Source organism: Canis aureus, chromosome 38 (assembly GCF_053574225.1).
Source record: "Canis aureus isolate CA01 chromosome 38, VMU_Caureus_v.1.0, whole genome shotgun sequence".
Lineage (NCBI taxonomy): Eukaryota > Metazoa > Chordata > Mammalia > Carnivora > Canidae > Canis > Canis aureus.
In genome coordinates this window covers 20,709,584-20,726,975 of record NC_135648.1, presented here as the reverse complement: position 1 = coordinate 20,726,975, position 17,392 = coordinate 20,709,584, and the positions used below count along the sequence as shown (strand labels likewise).

At 35.1% G+C, this 17,392-nt stretch overlaps 1 protein-coding gene across 9 annotated transcripts in view; it reads left to right on the top strand.

The window, feature by feature from the left end:
* KCNT2 (potassium sodium-activated channel subfamily T member 2) overlaps nt 1-17,392 on the top strand; it is a 374,999-nt gene that overhangs the window by 245,528 nt on the left and 112,079 nt on the right. For all 9 annotated transcript variants that reach the window (XM_077887107.1, XM_077887110.1, XM_077887105.1 and 6 more), the window contains one exon: nt 15,568-15,717. In XM_077887107.1, coding sequence (XP_077743233.1) covers nt 15,568-15,717 — 150 coding nt within the window. The remainder of the gene's footprint in view (nt 1-15,567; nt 15,718-17,392) is intronic.

Sequence of the window (17,392 nt, the reverse complement as noted above, 5' to 3'; positions counted from 1 at the left end):
TTTGATGTCCGAATTGTGAGATGGAGCCCCCTGTGGGGCTCTCTGTTCAGTGCCGAGTCTGCTTAAGACTCTCTCTCCCTCTGCTGCTCCCCTCTGCACTTGCATGCTCTCTCTCTCTCTCTCTCTCAAAAGAAGTAACAGATTATAATTATCACCTTGACTGAAAGAAAGTAAAATTAAATAAAAAATGTGGTGGTGGTACAAGCTTAAGTGAATTACCTTTAGTTCTTTTGGAAGTTTCCCATTCCAAAACTGTGACAGAAGATTGCATTTTGTCATGTGGCAGATCTAATCCAGTCACTCTATTCCCGTAAGAAGATAAAAGTAAAAATAGAGTGTCCACAAGGATGAGAGGCATTTGGTTTTCCTTTAGAGTAAAATATAATTGTTTTCAGTTCAAATGTTTGATTGCTCCATTTCAAGTAATTGTCACTTGGAGTTTAAATATTGAACTTTATTTGATAAAACCTTCTTAAATCTGAGCCTCTGTTTCCAGCAATAGATGGATGCATGCATATGCTTTCAGTGCTTTCACTAAGAGTTGAGAATATTAACAGGCTATTTTCCCCCCACCATACTTCAGATTTCCTTCCCATCCCTGATGGTCACACCATTAGCAAGCTGGTAAGTTAATGCTCCTCAGACTTCCAGGAAAAAAAAAAAAAAGGCCATAGAAAGGGCTTTGACCTATTTCCTTCCCATATCCTTCTTTTTCACTACAAAATGTGAGTTTCACTGCATCAATAAACTACACAATAATTCTCACTTTTTCTTCTAAAATCTGCCACCTCACATGACCTTGCACCAAAGTCCTTGGATTTTCCTGGCCATTTTATATGCTGGGGTTGCCTTAACAAAGAAACAAAGTAACAAAGAAACTGGGTGGATTAAATAATAGAAATTTAATTTCTCACAATCCTGAAGGTTGGAAGTCCAAAGTCAAGGTACTGGCAGGTTTGGTTTCTCCTAAGACCTCTGTCTCAGCTTGTAGATGGCCATCAGCTTGTACATGATCTTTCCTTTGTCTCTCCTGTCTCTTACGAAGACATCAGATTGGAATAGGGCTCACACTAACAACCTTGTTTCAACTCAATCACTTTTTTAAAAAAATATTTATTTATTTATTTATTTGAGAGAGAGAGAGAGGGAGGGAGAGAGAGAAGGAAGAGGAGGAGGAAGGGATGGAGGGAGAGGAAGAGAGAATTCAAGCAAATTCCATGCTGAGCATGGAACCCGATGTGGGGCTCGATCTCACAACCCTGAGATCATGGCCTGAGCTAAAGCCAAGAGTCAGATGCTCTCATCTGACTGAGCCACCCAGACAGCTACAACTTAATCACTTTTTAAAAGTCTCTGTCTTTAAATACAGTCACATTCTGCAGTGCTAGGGATAGGACTTCAACATAGAATTTTGGGGGGAGAGGATAAAATTCATCCTAAACAGCTGTGGAGTTGGGGAACACCACAGATTTTATTGGAAGACTTCTATAAGTTATAATAATTTCCACTATCAAACAGTTTTGTTAGTTCTATGGAAGCCTGTGTCTTTCACCATGGAAATTGAGAAAGATGGTATTGTCTATATATCCCAATAGTCCTTTTTCCATTTCTCCCCTGAAAAAACATTTTTGAAAAAGGACTACGAGACTATAGGTCTGAGTGGAGGTAATCACAAGAGAAGGAAATGATGCACTTCTGAATGTTACTCTTATATTTCTTTTATATAAGTTATGTGCACTGAAACTCTCCATTGAAGTACATTTTATTTGGTGTATCTAAAATCTATTTGAGGGCAGCCCAGATGGCTCAGTGGTTTAGTGCCTGCCTTCGGCCCAGGGCCTGTGTCTCTGCCTTTTCATGAATAAATAAATACAATTAAATAAGTAACATTTATTTGATTATCTGAGAAACGTTTTCCTACGCACACCTGTTGAAAGATCAATAGGAGCAGTATTTTATTAAATATAGTTTGAGAAATCTGGATATTGCTCTCATCTGGCAGTCCTCTGCTTGAAAAGCCTTAAATAGCTCATCATTCATTATCAAATTAGATTCAAATATATCCATTTAATTTAAGGCCCTCTACACTCTAGTCCTAATTTATTTTTACATCCTCATCTCCCATGATTCTCTTATATATATCATGTCCTACAAATAACATGATCCTAAATATACTTTGTGCTTTCCACTTTCTACATCTTTTCAATTCTTCTGGCTTTCTATTTTGCTAAATCAAAAATTCTGTCTCCTTTTGAATATTTTTAAACTCCCCAATTTAATGTGATTTTTTGTTTCTATGAACTTGTATAGAATTTTAATATTTTCTACCAGAGTATGTATTGTGTTTTTTTTTTTTTTGAAGGATTTTATTTTAGAAAGAGTGTGTATGTGTGTGTGTGTGTGCATGAGTAGGAGGAGGAGCAAAGGAGGAGGGAGAGGAAGAGAGAATCTGAAGCAAACTCCATGCTCAGCTCTGATATAAGGCTCAGTTTCATGACCTCAAGATCATGACCTGAGCTGAAACCAAGAGTCAGATGCTTAACCGGCTAAGCCAACCAGGCACCCTTTTTTAAAAAAAATGTATTTATTTTTTCCTGCTTAGTAAGCTGTAATTTCATTCAAGGTAGAAAACATGTTGTACTCATACCTTCACAGTATGGATGCTCAATAAATATTAGTTAAATAAACAAAGTAAGGAATGCACTAGAGATGATTGCTTGTGGCCCTTGCTCCAAACTAGTTTATGATCCCTGTGCCTTCATCTGCTCTCCCTCATAAGACTCCACTGAAATGATAACAGAGAAATAAAAAATGATAATCTATCATTAATGAAAAAGAAGGGAAAGACATAAGAGTTTTCAATCAATTTCTGGAAGATAGAAAAAGGAATGTTTTCTGTTGACACCTCCCTCCCAGGATATTTAGATAGTGATGCAGCAGGAAAAAATGGCATCTCCCAGTGAAGCTCTGGGGTGCAAGATTTCTAGAACAAGAAATCAAATTTTAATTGACTTTTGGAAAACGGAACAAGCTACCCCTATTCTATTTACCACAGTACCTTTCCCTTATAGTTTAGTCAGACACTTACCACTGGGAAAAATCTGTTTTCCTAAGGAAATTAGAAGAAAATGTCTGAACTATATGCAGTAGATAGTTTGAAGTGGGGTTCAGTATTTTATAATTGGGCATTTGGTGGTTCCAGATAAAATAGCATGATCCTTGCTCACTGTAAGGTGTAATCTGCCACTTAACAAAACATTTACAGACAAAGGACTCCATACCCCTATACCTCATACTCAGAATTTTAAATATGGCTCTTGCCGTTTATTGACTATCGACATACAGCATGAAATGAGGGAAATAAAGCCAGCCAGATGGAAACAACTATTGTCACTGGAATTGTTTTGGATCTATAGAGAAATCAGGAAGGTTGGTCTTATACTCGCTAGTGAAAAAAAGGAAAAAGAAAAAAAGAAGGAAATAAAGAAAGAAAAAAAGGTAATCACATTTTAAAAGAGAATCAAATATATATTTTGAAGCAAGGAGAGCCTCAGTACATGAGAAAGTATTTTAAATATATTTTTGGTAAATAGAGAAGTATAAATAGTTTAGAAGAATATTGAACAATTATAAAAGGATGAAGATGGCTGTTCAAAGGGATAAAATGCTGAGAAAATTTTTTGTTTGTTGAATTTTAAATTTTCAGAATCTTTATTTTTATTTTTTTTAAAGATTTTATTTATTTATTCATCAGAGACACAGAAAGAGAGGCAGAGACACAGGCAGAGGGAGAAGCAGGCTACATGTAGGGAGCCCAAGTGGGACTCGATCCCGGGTCTCCAGGATCATGTCTGGGCTGAAGGCAGCATTAAACCGCTGAGCCACCCGGGCTGCCCCAAATTTTCAGAATCTTTAACTTAAATTCCTGTTAATTATATTTCTGGAGGATTTTATCATCTCAAATAGTAAGAAAAAAGCCATAATAAATAAATACACAAATTTAGAATAGCTTAAAATTAAAATAAATGTTGTACACATACACACTAGGATGCTATTCAGTCATAAGGAAGAATGAAATCTTGCCATTTGCAGCAAGGGTGGACCTTAAGGGCATTATAGGAAGTGGAATAAATCAGACAGAGGAGGGCAAATATCATATGATCTCACTTATTTATGGAATTTCAACAAAATAAAACAAAACAGAAAGCCAAGTTCAAAGAGAGCAGATTGGTAGTTGCCATGGTGGGGGCCAAGGGGTGGGCAAAAAGGGTGAAAGGGTCAAAAATGCAAACTTACAGTTATAAAATAAATAAGTCCTTGGGATATAATATACAGCATGGCGACTATAGTTAATAATACTTATTGCATGTTTGAAAATTGCTGAGAAAGTAGACCTTAAAAGTCTTCATCCCAAGGGGAAAAAAGTCTATAATTATGTGTGAGGAAGGATGCCAGACTTTTGTGGTAATCATTGTGCAGTCTAGACACATAGAATATAAACAAAAATCAAATTATGTTATGTTATATATCTAAATCTAGTAACATACTATATTATACCTCTCTCTATATATATGTATATATCAATTATGCCTCAATAAAAAATTTTCAAAAAAAGTTTTGAAAAATAGTATCATAGAGATCCCGAGAATTTCAGGTAAAAGTTCAGTGTTAGAATGTGTAAGAAAAAGGATTTGCGGTGAAGGTCAATCCAAGAGAAATAATGTCTGATTTAGTTCCAGATAACATAGAGAAAATGGAATGTAAGAAATTATTACAGAATAAGGGAAATTTAAATCTTTAAATTGACAGGGCCTCTTGAATAAAAAAGTATTACACCTAGATGCATAGCATTGCCAACTTACAAAACAATAATGGAGAAGAAAAATTTCTTAAAATGTGTGCAAAGGGGAAAAAAATCTCAGTATTGACCAGGATTCTTTTTTTTTTTAATTTATTTTTTATTGGTGTTCAATTTACCAACATACAGAATAACCCCCAGTGCCCGTCACCCATTCACTCCCACCTCCCGCCCTCCTCCCCTTCTACCACCCCTAGTTCGTTTCCCAGAGTTAGCAGTCTTTACATTCTGTCTCCCTTTCTGATATTTCCCACACATTTCTTCTCCCTTCTCTTATATTCCCTTTCACTATTATTTATATTCCCCAAATGAATGAGAACATATACTGTTTGTCCTTCTCCGACTGACTTACTTCACTCAGCATAATACCCTCCAGTTCCATCCACGTTGAAGCAAATGGTGGGTATTTGTCATTTCTAATAGCTGAGTAATATTCCATTGTATGCATAAACCACATCTTCTTTATCCATTCATCTTTCGATGGACCGAGGCTCCTTCCGCAGTTTGGCTATTGTGGACATTGCTGCTAGAAACATCGGGGTGCAGGTGTCCCGGCGTTTCATTGCATTTGTATCTTTGGGGTAAATCCCCAACAGTGCAATTGCTGGGTCGTAGGGCAGGTCTATTTTTAACTGTTTGAGGAACCTCCACACAGTTTTCCAGAGTGGCTGCACCAGTTCACATTCCCACCAACAGTGTATGAGGGTTCCCTTTTCTCCGCATCCTCTCCAACATTTGTTGTTTCCTGCCTTGTTAATTTTCCCCATTCTCACTGGTGTGAGGTGGTATCTCATTGTGGTTTTGATTTGTATATCCCTGATGGCAAGTGATGCAGAGCATTTTCTCATATGCATGTTGGCCCTGTCTATTTGACCAGGATTCTTAAGACCAGAGTATCCATTAAAAAGTTTAATTGTAAAGGGATCTTTGAAGGGATATGGTTAACTTAGAGCAAGAAAGCCTCTATCTAGACTAAACTTGCACAATTTCTACTCCCAACCACACAATTAACCAGATGAAAATCCAAGAACCGTACTACCTCTGCAACAAAATAGATGCCACTTGTCTGCCTATTTCCTCTTTAGCTCACTCTCAAAGTAGCTAGTAGATCGGAGGTTGCAAACCTAATAACCAATGACTGAAATTATGCTAGGAGATGTTTTATTTGCCCACCAGCCTCATGTAAATATTTTTTCTTTTGAGAATTGTTTTCTTTGAATTTGCCCTTTTCAGACACATAACGGCCAACTCACCACAAGCCTGAACCACTCCCTGTGGTCTCACATCTGGCCTGATTCACGTATTTACTTTATAAACCTTGCTGTGTGGACACTGGAGTTGCAGAACAACTCTAAGAGAGGAATTCCAAAGAGGAATTAAAAATAGCAATATGATTATATGGACAGCCTCTGTGGGGAATCTGTTGTGAGATAATTCTTTCCTCTCATACTTCAGATAATGCCTACTATGATATGTAGTATTAAAGCTTGGTGACACTGCCACTAAGAAATGCTCAAAACTACATTAAGACTTGGAAGCTTTTGTGTGTGTCAAAATTTAAGCTTTGGATGAAATAAAATGACAAAATTAGCACTGAATAGAGTTAAAATAATTATGTTTGGGCCATTAATTCATTTCATAAATAATAGTCACATGCATCCACACAGTGTAAGGCACTGTGTTAGGAGTTGGGGAAATGCAAAACATGAGTGCATTCAGATCACAAAAGACTAATACTCAAAACAGGGCAGGACACAATGTAAACATGGCTTATATATTGATTTGGGACATATTATAAATTTCACCTAGTAGATTTATTTTATTAGTAAAATACCTTTTGTCTATGGTAAGATTAGCTTGCATACTTTGAGAATAAATCAAATGACAACATGGGGAGACAGTAAATAAACCTCCTAGTTATAAAAAATTTTAAAAGGGCAAAAAAAATACTCAAATGATAAAATTTAAATAACAATATAAGCTTCTGTAACTCCTCAATTCCAAAATATTAATATTTATGGTTTATAACTTTCCTGGGAAGTTCAAGGGGTGTTCTAAACTAAAGGTATAAAGTCTGTTTGAGACTCTTTTTCTCTCTCTCTCCTGCTGCCCTCTCAACCCCAACCCCCTGCTGTCTCGCTCTCTCTCTCTCAAATAAAATAAATAAATCTTTTTTAAAGGTAGATGAAAATCTTCACAGAATTTTTTGGTGTGTGATAATTAGGCAGGTTCTTGAATTAACTGAGCATTTAGGATTATTAGATTGAAGTTTTTGAAAGACTAACTGTAAGGATAGTGAATTTTGGCCATCTTCAAGTACATACAAATCAGCCTTCCAGATTTAACATTTCAGCTCCATATCATTTCTTCTTGACATGGATTCATTTTCAAAAGAGTGTTCCTTGTTTAATTTTACTATTAATAATGTTTGAAAACTATATGGCAGTTTTCTATTTTCTCCACCTCCACAACAATTTGTCTTATCCTGAGAGTGGCAAACAGCTTTCCAGTTCCATCTAGCGGTAGAGAATTGATTAGCATACACTATCTTTAATTGATCTTAGGACTCAGATTTCTGTTTTGATGTCTGATGACATAAAAAGCTGGGGAAGTTCTGCTGTTCAAGAGTAGGAATGCATAAGCCTCTTCCTAGTAGACTGAGGCATCTTAGTTTTGTATTTTATTACTTCTTTTATCTAGAGATCTTGAATATTTTTCTTTTTAAATAAAATCCCCATACTTGTATGTCAGTTCTGTCTGCAGACAGGCAAGAATAAATGCTCATCAGAGCTGTGTTAGGTGTTTCTTTTGTGAACTCACCACTTGTAAATTACAATTGTTTCTATTTTTTTTTTTTTTTTTTTAATGATAGTCACACACACAGAGAGAGAGAGGCAGAGACATAGGCAGAGGGAGAAGCAGGCTCCATGCACCGGGAGCCCGACGTGGGATTCGATCCCGGGTCTCCAGGATCGTGCCCTGGGCCAAAGGCAGGCGCCAAACCGCTGCGCCACCCAGGGATCCCCTACAATTGTTTCTAGTGACACAGGCTACAATATGTCAAAATCATTTCTTTGGGCTACAGTGGTAACTGTAGATTCCTGACATTGATAGTAAAGGCAAGATTGTAATACCATTTAAATAATTTGATTTTTAAATAATTGTTTGGGACCATTATGAATTAATGCAATTTATGTGTGTTTGCAGAAAAGCACCCTGTAAAGAATGTAAAGAACTATGTGCAACCAAGTAGACATTATACTGGGGAAATACAAGTGTATAGATTTAAGTAAAGTATATTAATTTTAATTAGATTTAAACCTTTGAGTTTTAAGTGTAGTTTTAATCAATATAATGGGGTGATAAATACCTCATCTTCTTTAAAATGGAGTATCATTAAGGAAATTTTATTTTACTTAACATTTCAAGTATAAATCTAAATGACATCCTTTCCGTAAGGCAAAAATTTCCACCCAGATATTTGTAAAGCCTTTTATTACATAGCAAAGAATGGATTTTTATATCAAAGATTCCTTGTGACGAGGTGCTCTTTATTCTCACTGATGTGACAATAATTCAGTTCGATAATAAATATAAGTATATAAAAACAACTAATTTGATAATCTGTGTCAATTTTGATGAATCTGAAACTGATCATTTACTCTATATTTAACTACGTTATCCAGAATTGAAGGAAAGAAAATGTACCAACAAAACTAAATACAATGATTAAAATGGAGAGGTGTTTAAGACAACAAACAATAGTGTGAAAGAGATAGATTCCTACTAATGATTACATTTTATAACCTTGGAGTTATACATTTTATAACTTAATACCATGCTTACTCTTGAGTTTACCTGTAGTTTGGTGGCATCCTTGTATGCATACAGAAAATATAAAAGTAAAATCAAATTTTATTTTCTAAAAGTTGTTAGTATGTGTCTTCAAAAAACCTCAACATACACCTTTATAAAATATAGGTATCTGTCATTAGAATAAGGTTTTGTGTTTTTGTTTGTTTGTTGTTTATTTATTTATTTATTTTAGAGCAATATTTATTATTTATTTATTTATTTTAGAGAGTGGAAGAGAGAGAGCAAGTGCAGGGAGGGGTAGAGGGAGAACAATATTTATTTATTTTAGAGAGTGGAAGAGAGAGAACAAGTGCAGGGAGGGGTAGAGGGAGAACAATATTTATTTATTTTAGAGAGTGGAAGAAAGAGAGCAAGTGCAAGGAGGGGTAGAGGGAGAGCCTATCAAGCAGACTCCCTGCTGAGCACAGAGCCCAACAGGGGGCTCAGTCTTACCACCAATGAGATCATGACCTGAGCTAAAACCAAGAGTCAGCTGCTCAATGGACTGAGCCACCCAGGGACTCCTTTGTTATTGTTTTTGTTTTTGTTTTTAAATGCAAACTCTATTACTGAGAAAGTAGTTCAGCACATGACTGAACTAGGAAAAGAGTATGTATTATAATACTAATTTCAACTTATTGTATCTGGAACAAGAAATCTTAGTTAAATCCTTTTTTTCCCCTTCCTTTGGGAAAATTTGATGTGGGTAAACTTTTGAAAAATAAAATTATGTAAGATCCTTTTATTGTATTCAGAGGTCTGTACTAAAAAATGTTTCTGCAAAGAGCGGACTTACTCATTAATAGTCCTCCTTCCACTTGGTTGATTGTGTTGAAGTACAGGAGATTGGTATGTGAGTTAATTTGCTTTCTGGCAATAAATACCCATTTTCCTTGAAGGTGTAATCATAGATTAATGAGGAATGTGCAACTTGCATTTAAAAGAAAAATAAAATCTGTTGTCAAAATTGAATTACACACCACCCGGAAGTTAACTGGTAACTAATGATATTTCTAACTTGGGAAAAATAAAAATAAACAGAATAGAACAAACATACTTAAAAAAAACACCCAATATTTACTATATTGAGAAGGACTTTTCATGTCCCAGAATTGGTGACTATAACCCAAAATTGAGGACAAAGAGGAGTCTAGTATCCCATTGTCTGTTCTCAAAACGTTTCCATAGAAAGAGAAGATCAGAGAGGGGAATGGATAGAGTAGCACAGTGCTCTTGCACCTACCCCTAGCCAGGTGACGGGCAGTACAAAGGAATTACCTATTATTCGTGGAGAATAGGAATTTTTGCAGGAAGTGGGAACTAGCATCTTCTTCCCTGGTTAGATACTTGCTTATGTAGTTTCCTGTGATTATTTGAACATGAGGAAAAAGGAATTAGAGAAAAATGGTAGAGCTAGAAATCAGTCTTCATCTCCACGCATGGGTTTTCCACAGCACAATTGATAGTGTAAAGAGATTTGAGGGCAGCCCAGTTGGCTCAGCGGTTTCGCGCCGCCTTCAGCTCAGGCCATGATCCTGGAGACCCAGGATTGAGTCCCACGTCCGGCTCCCTGCATGGAGCCTGCTTCTCCCTCTGCCTATGTCTCTGCCTCTCTCTCTCTGTGTCTCTCATGAATAAAAAAAATAAAAAAGTAAAAAAAGATTTGAGCTATATTTCTGGTACCTCATCTAAGTGTGTTGGCCACAAGGTAAGGAAACTCAAGAAATTAGACTGTAGGATCTACCATGGGAAATAAGATGAGGGAAAGTGGAAGAGAGTTTCTTGCTTATCATATATGTACCAAGGCTCATCCTACCTACCCATAAAGGGTATTCATGTGTGCCTACAGGACCCCTCCTTCATAGAGGAGGGTGATGGCCAGTTAGAGTTAACTTTGAAGAGCAGCAACATCCCAGAGAGAATAAGCCTGAGCTGGTAATATTCGAGTTTCAAATTGGGTGAGACTGTTCTTTTTAATAACTGAACATGATTTGAAAGACATGGGACCTTCTAAGACCTTATTCAAAGCTCTTGAAGACTTTGACTTGGGGTTTGTAATTTATTTACTTGACTAGATTTAGTTTTCCCTTTCTCTTAAGCAATTTTCTATCATCTTTCTGTCTACTTCCCTTTTTAAAAAGTTTTTTTTCTCACTTAGACATTTGTTTATGGTTTAAAATGCAGAAAATAGGGACGCCTGGGTGGCTCAGCAGTTTGATGCCTGCCTTTGGCCCAGGGCATGATCCTGGTGTCCCTGGATCAAGTCCCATATCGAACTCCCCATGTGGAGCCTGCTTCTCACTCTGCCTAGGTTTCTGCCTTTCTCTCTCTGTGTCTCCCATGAATAAGTAAATACAATGTTTACATAAAATGCATAAAATAGCAGACACAAGCTTTGTTTCCTTATAAGTTACCCATCAAAGTTTTCCAAGGTTCTAATGACTGTGGTTTTGGGTGCCTGAATTCTACAGCATTTCTTTCTTCAGGGGAATAGACATCTCAAAGAGCTTCTTTCTTTTTCTTTTTCTTTTTTTTAAAGAGCTTCTTTCAACTATCAAGCATATACTTTTCTTCTGTACTCCATTTATTGTCTTAATAGAATATTTATTTTCATATTCCTATTATTGTTTTCTTTATTCTAATACCTTTATAAACAGCTGGAGCTGTCAATTATTTTGGAAATAAAATAAAGGTGGACATAACCCCATCTAGGAAGGACTGATTACCATTGAGTTTTCAGTGAAAATGGTAGAGCGGTCTAGAAAGGGTATGAAATACACTAGACTGTTTATTTTACAGGTTGGAGTATACTTTGAGGTTGACAGTAAATGCACAAACCAATTATTTTCCCTTAAAGTTCATTTGATTAGTGAAAACACATGTTAAATCTTCATTATTTGGCTTTTTGTTATTTTCACTAAGCTTTCCATTCTGCGCTTTTTGTCCCTAATATCTTCAGTGTTTTTACTGCTGCTGAGGTTAAATTTATTTCATGTCCATTAGTGATTGAGGAACTCCGTGGTTTTTTTTCTTTTTTTTTTGGTCTAATTCTAATGGCAAATTCATCATAGTGAAAGTAATTGGTTAGACCTAAAAAATGATTCTGGTGAAGGAAACAGGTATTAGATAATTAGGAAAGCTGAACATTTGGTAATTAAGCATGAAGAACATTGTTAGATTATTCTTTGTTCATTTAACCAAACATTTATTAAGCACTTACTCTATGTCAGAATGGATGTCAGGATTTCAAAAATATAGTGGTAAACAAGACATGATCTCTTTCCTCATGTGGCTTATTTCTTGGGGAAGGAAGACATTAAGGAGTAATTAATAGAATTTAGAGTTATAGTATCATGACAAAAGTACAGCACTGCAAAGCTGAGAAAGAAAATGAGTAAGCTGTAGGTGAAAGAATGAGTAGAGTGTAGGAGATGGAACAACATTGTGAAAAGGCCAAGGTATAAGAAAGAGTTTCTTCTTTAAGGTAAATGAAGGAGTGCTCATGGTTGGAGAAACCAAGAGAAAGAAGACAGAAGTAACAAAAGAAATTTGACAGACAGGCACAGCGTAGGTCAGGAGGGCTTTGTAATGATAAGAAGGTTTGCCTTTTTAAAATGGAAGAAGGAATTCCTTTAAACATTTTCAACAGGAGAGTGACTTGACCTGATTTGAGCTTTTGAAATTCACTCTTACAACAGCACCATTAACTGATTTGTAATGTCCAGTACTGGAGGCAAGAAGGCAGGAAGATGGGTTAGGACTATTTTAAGACTTAAAGGCTGATGGAAAAAGGGACAAGTGGTGAGTTCCAGAGCCACTTAGATGATGGAATTAAAGAATTCTCTTGCATAAGTTTGGAAGTATCTTTTTATTTATTTAATTGTTTTCCTCTATTCAAAAATAATCTTGGATCAATTCAGCCTAGAAACATAAAGATAAGATGAAGAGAAAATTTAGGTAGTTGAAGACAAATAAAAGGTTTTTTTTTACACATCTACAAGCCGTAAAATGCCCTTTTAAAAAAATGAGATATAACTGGCATGTAACATTACATTAGTTTCAGGTGTACAACATAATAATTCTATATATATAGGATTATATCTATCTATCTATCTATATATTTAGAGAGAGAGAGAGAAATGTTCATGACAATAAGCCCATCCATCACCACAAATACTTATAATTTTCTTTCTTGTAAGCAGAACTTTTAAGATTTATTCTCTTAGTAGCTTTCAAAGATATAATATGGTATTATTAACTGTAGTCACCAGGCTGTGCATTATACTCCCAAGACTTATTTACTTTACAACTAGAAGCTTGTACTTTTCACCCATTTTCACCCATTTCACCCACTCCTCCACCTCTCACCTCTGGCAACCACTAGTTTTTTCTCCAAATCCATAAGTTCATTTTTTTTGTTTCTATTTTATTAGATTCTACATATAAATGAGATCATATGGTATTTGTCTTGGTCTGACTTATTTCAATGAGCTAATACCCTCAAGGTCAATCCATGTTGTAACAAATGGCTAATTTTTTACATTTCTCAAACAGTTAACATGATCTAAAAGAGAAAATTTTGTGTATTTACAACTAGCTGAACTTAGAGATTCTTGCTTACCTATGAGGGATATTTGAAGAAAGCATAAAGATGTCTCCTGGGGTGGAAATATAAAAAAGCATGAGAATAAGCAAATGATTTAAGGAACTCCATCTGAAATGTGAACTTAGATTTATAATTCTCTTGAATAGCTTTTAGTACCCTTGTGTGACAATGATTTGACCCCGTGCTACTTTTTAGATCTCAAAGAAATCATGATGAATTACGGGCACCTTCTCTTACATTTCCAGCACTTTAAAAGGATTCTATCTGCCAAGTATCATCTTGCCAAGTAGCAATGTTGAGCATAACAAAGATTTTATTTTTGTTTTCCAAAGGGAATGTTTTCTCCACCAAGAAAAATCATTCTTAGGAAGTAGTCATTAGGTATAGCCAGATGAAGTCAATAGTCAGAAATGTTTGGTTTTATTTTTTATTTCCAAAAACATATTAATATTACAGAAGGAAGAGTAAAGGTTTTAGGAGACTTAAAGTTCAATAGATTGAGTAGATATGTTAAAATTGGCTACAAATGTAATGATGAAGAAGGTATAACAACAAAATAGTGGAAGCTAACATTTACTGAGGGATTACTGTGATCCCAACGTCTGCTAAGTGATTTATTTGTATTACTTCATTTTACCTAATCCAGTGAAGCTGGTACTTTTTTTCACAGCTCTTAATGGTGCAGAATCAGGTGCCTGGTGGCTCAGTGGTTGAGCGTCTGCCTTTGGCTGAGGGCGTGATCCCGGGGTCCTGGGATCAAGTTCTGCATCTGGCTCCCTGCAGGGAGCCTGCTTCTCCCTCTGCCTGTGTCTCTGCCTCTCTCTGTGTGTCTATCATGAATAAATAAATAAAACCTTTAAAAAAATGATAGGTACAGAATCACTCAGAAGTTACTTAACAACCCAAGACTGCAGAATTAGGTTTCAGATCAGTAATCACTTCAGGGTCCCAGCTCTTGATTTATTTTTAAGGATTTTATTCATTTATTTTAGGGAGAGGCAGAGGGAGACAATCTCAAGCAGACCTACCACTGAGTGTGCAGCCCAATGAGGGGGCTGGCTCAGTCTCATGACCTTGAGATCATGACACTGAGATCATGACCTGAATTGAAATCAAGAGTTTGACGTTCAACCAACTGAGTCACAGAGGCACCCCAGGGAGTGGGGTTCGTTCTTCTTGGAGTTAGAACTTAGCACCTCATGACTCAATTAAGAAAGAATGAAGTACAAGTGAAACATGCCTGGAAAATAAATGATTTTTTAAACCTCAATGACTCTTTGAAAATATTAACAAATGTATTGTCTCTAATAATCTTTTAGACCAAACTCAGATTTTTAAATGGCTTTTTTTGAACCCTGAGTATAATAGCTATGACTTGTATGCTTTTATCCATTCAGAATCTTCATATATTATGATGAAATATTTTGATATTTATATATTCATCATTTTGCTTCTTAAAGTGCATTTCTCTTATTTACAGACTCTATAAGCTTTATTAAAAATTACTATAAAAATGGGAAAGAAGAATTATTGTATATTCACCATGCTTTTTTCATAGGTTGACTTTTTTATATATTTCCAAGGCCACTGAGCAGAACATTCTAGAAAATACAAACAATACTTTCTGTGATAAATTTAGATTCTTTTAAAAAATACTTCTGAGATCTCTTTGAAGACCTTTTTTGTCATGAAGAGGTATTTTTTCTTAACTGCTACACAATTGGAAGAAAGCCATTGCCATGATAGAGGCAGAAATTAAGAGTATATTTCCTGTGAAATCAAATTGATAAGTTGACATGTAGACATTTATAATTATAAATACACAGGAAAATCAGTTACCTGCTGGAGCCAAAGAGGTATCATAAATGAGATGCAATGGGCACTATTGAGACTATAAGACAAGTATAATACAGAGGATGTGCATGACAAGATATACATAAACAGAAATTAAAATGAAATGATATATCTTGATTCATAGGATAAATGCTTTCATTACCTGGAAATCTAAGAATCTACCATCTACCATCTTTCAAGCTTATATATTGTGTTATTTTCAAAATTTCTGTAGTGATTCTTTGTATTTGTAAACAATATCATCATTTAGAGCAGCACACTTACTTCTTTGAATTGTGCTTAGCAATTCTTCCTGTAGGGAAACTTTAGATTATGTATGAAAACTGATTTTTTTAACCACATTCACCATATTTTTCTCTTTGTGTGTGTGTATGTGTGTGTGCTTTTGTTGCAGAGAAGGTCAGCAATCGCCAGAACAGTGGCAGAAGATGTATGGTAGATGCTCTGGCAATGAAGTATACCACATTGTTTTGGAAGAAAGTACATTTTTTGCTGAATACGAAGGAAAGAGTTTTACATATGCCTCTTTCCATGCGCACAAAAAGTATGTTTCTGCTTCCAGAGTGGACTTACTAAAAAAATTAATCATACCTTTTAAACACAGTTTTCTAAGATACAGCTCATATTGGTGCTCATGAGTTGCAAGTATTCTGGAATTTTTAACATAATTATTGAGACATTTGAACTCAGCTTCTGTATGGTCTCTACAAGTTAAGGTTGTTAGGTATCAGTTATTAGGAATATTGACTTTAGTAACTTTTACGTTATCTTTAAAATATGTTAATGCATTAAGAATTCACAAATACATGAAAGTGAATATTCTTTAGACATTTAATTCTAAAGAGCTGATTAAATATGTAGACAAAGTCATAATAACATTTATAAAAATCTAGACATTTAATAAACCTTGCTTTGTCCAAAGAAATAAGTTAAAAGGTAAATAATAGTACCTTCTAATTCAAACATGGAACATATTATTTTTCCTTTTTTGAGAAAATTTATTTACTGAAGAAACAAAAATGCATGTTTATAATGAAAGTAATATATTATCAGTATTATAAATATACATATAACATTTTTAAGGTTTGTATAAATCTAGTATGTTACACTAATATTTAATATATTCTACTTTAATTCTCAATATGATTCTATCCATACATGTACTTTTGATATTTAAAAATATTTTTAAGCTAGATTTATTTGTGTAACTATAAAACATATTGAAATAAAAACATTTGGGACATTTTGTGTTTGGAGCATAACCTGAAAAAGTATAAAAGAAAAATTTTTTTAAAGATTTTATTTATTTATTCATGAGAGACACACAGAGAAAGGCAGAGACATAGGCAGAGGGAGAAGCAGGCTCCCTTTGGGAGCTCAATGCAGGACTTGATCTCAGGACACCGGGATCATGCCCTGGGCTGAAGGCAGACACTCAACCACTGAGCTACCCAAGTGCCCCAAAAGAAAATCTTAATATATGTTACATCTAGAGGTTGATATTTCTCCCAATTAAGCTGTGCACCTACTCAGACTATTAATTTTTTTTCTAAAATTCAGAGTAAACAAAATATGGTGAAATAGAACTAAAAGAAATTTAAGGACCCTGTTTTTTTTTTTTTTTTTCACATGTGACCTTGGGTAATTTCTTCTTTTAGGCCATGGCTTCTATACATTTTGACTAATACTGTTTCATGTATTTTGACCATGTAAAGATATACATTTATAGTTAGACACAATACACACATGTAAAATTTATAAAAAAATTCTTACTCTTACTAATAATACACACTCTGATGTTTTTCATTGTCTGTTCTATTTATTTTTAAAAGTATACACACACACACACACACACACACACACACATATCTTAATCAACTGAATTGATTTCACAACATACTAAGGTCAATTTCTTTTCCTGGAAAAATAGGAAAGTCTTGAGAGTCCTTTTTTTTTTTTTTTTTTTGTCTTGAGAGTCTTGAGTCTTGAACTTGCAGGATCTTTTCAAGCTTCATTTAAAAAAGAATTACTTTTAAAGAGTTTATTTATTTATTCATGAGACACACAGAGAGAGGCAGAGACATAGGTAGAGGGAAAAGCAAGCATGCTGCAGGGAGCCTGATATGGGACTCCATCCCAGGACCCTAGAATCATGACCTGACCCAAAGGCAGATGCTCAATCACTGAGCCACTGAGGCATTCCTCTTTTCAAGTTTTAA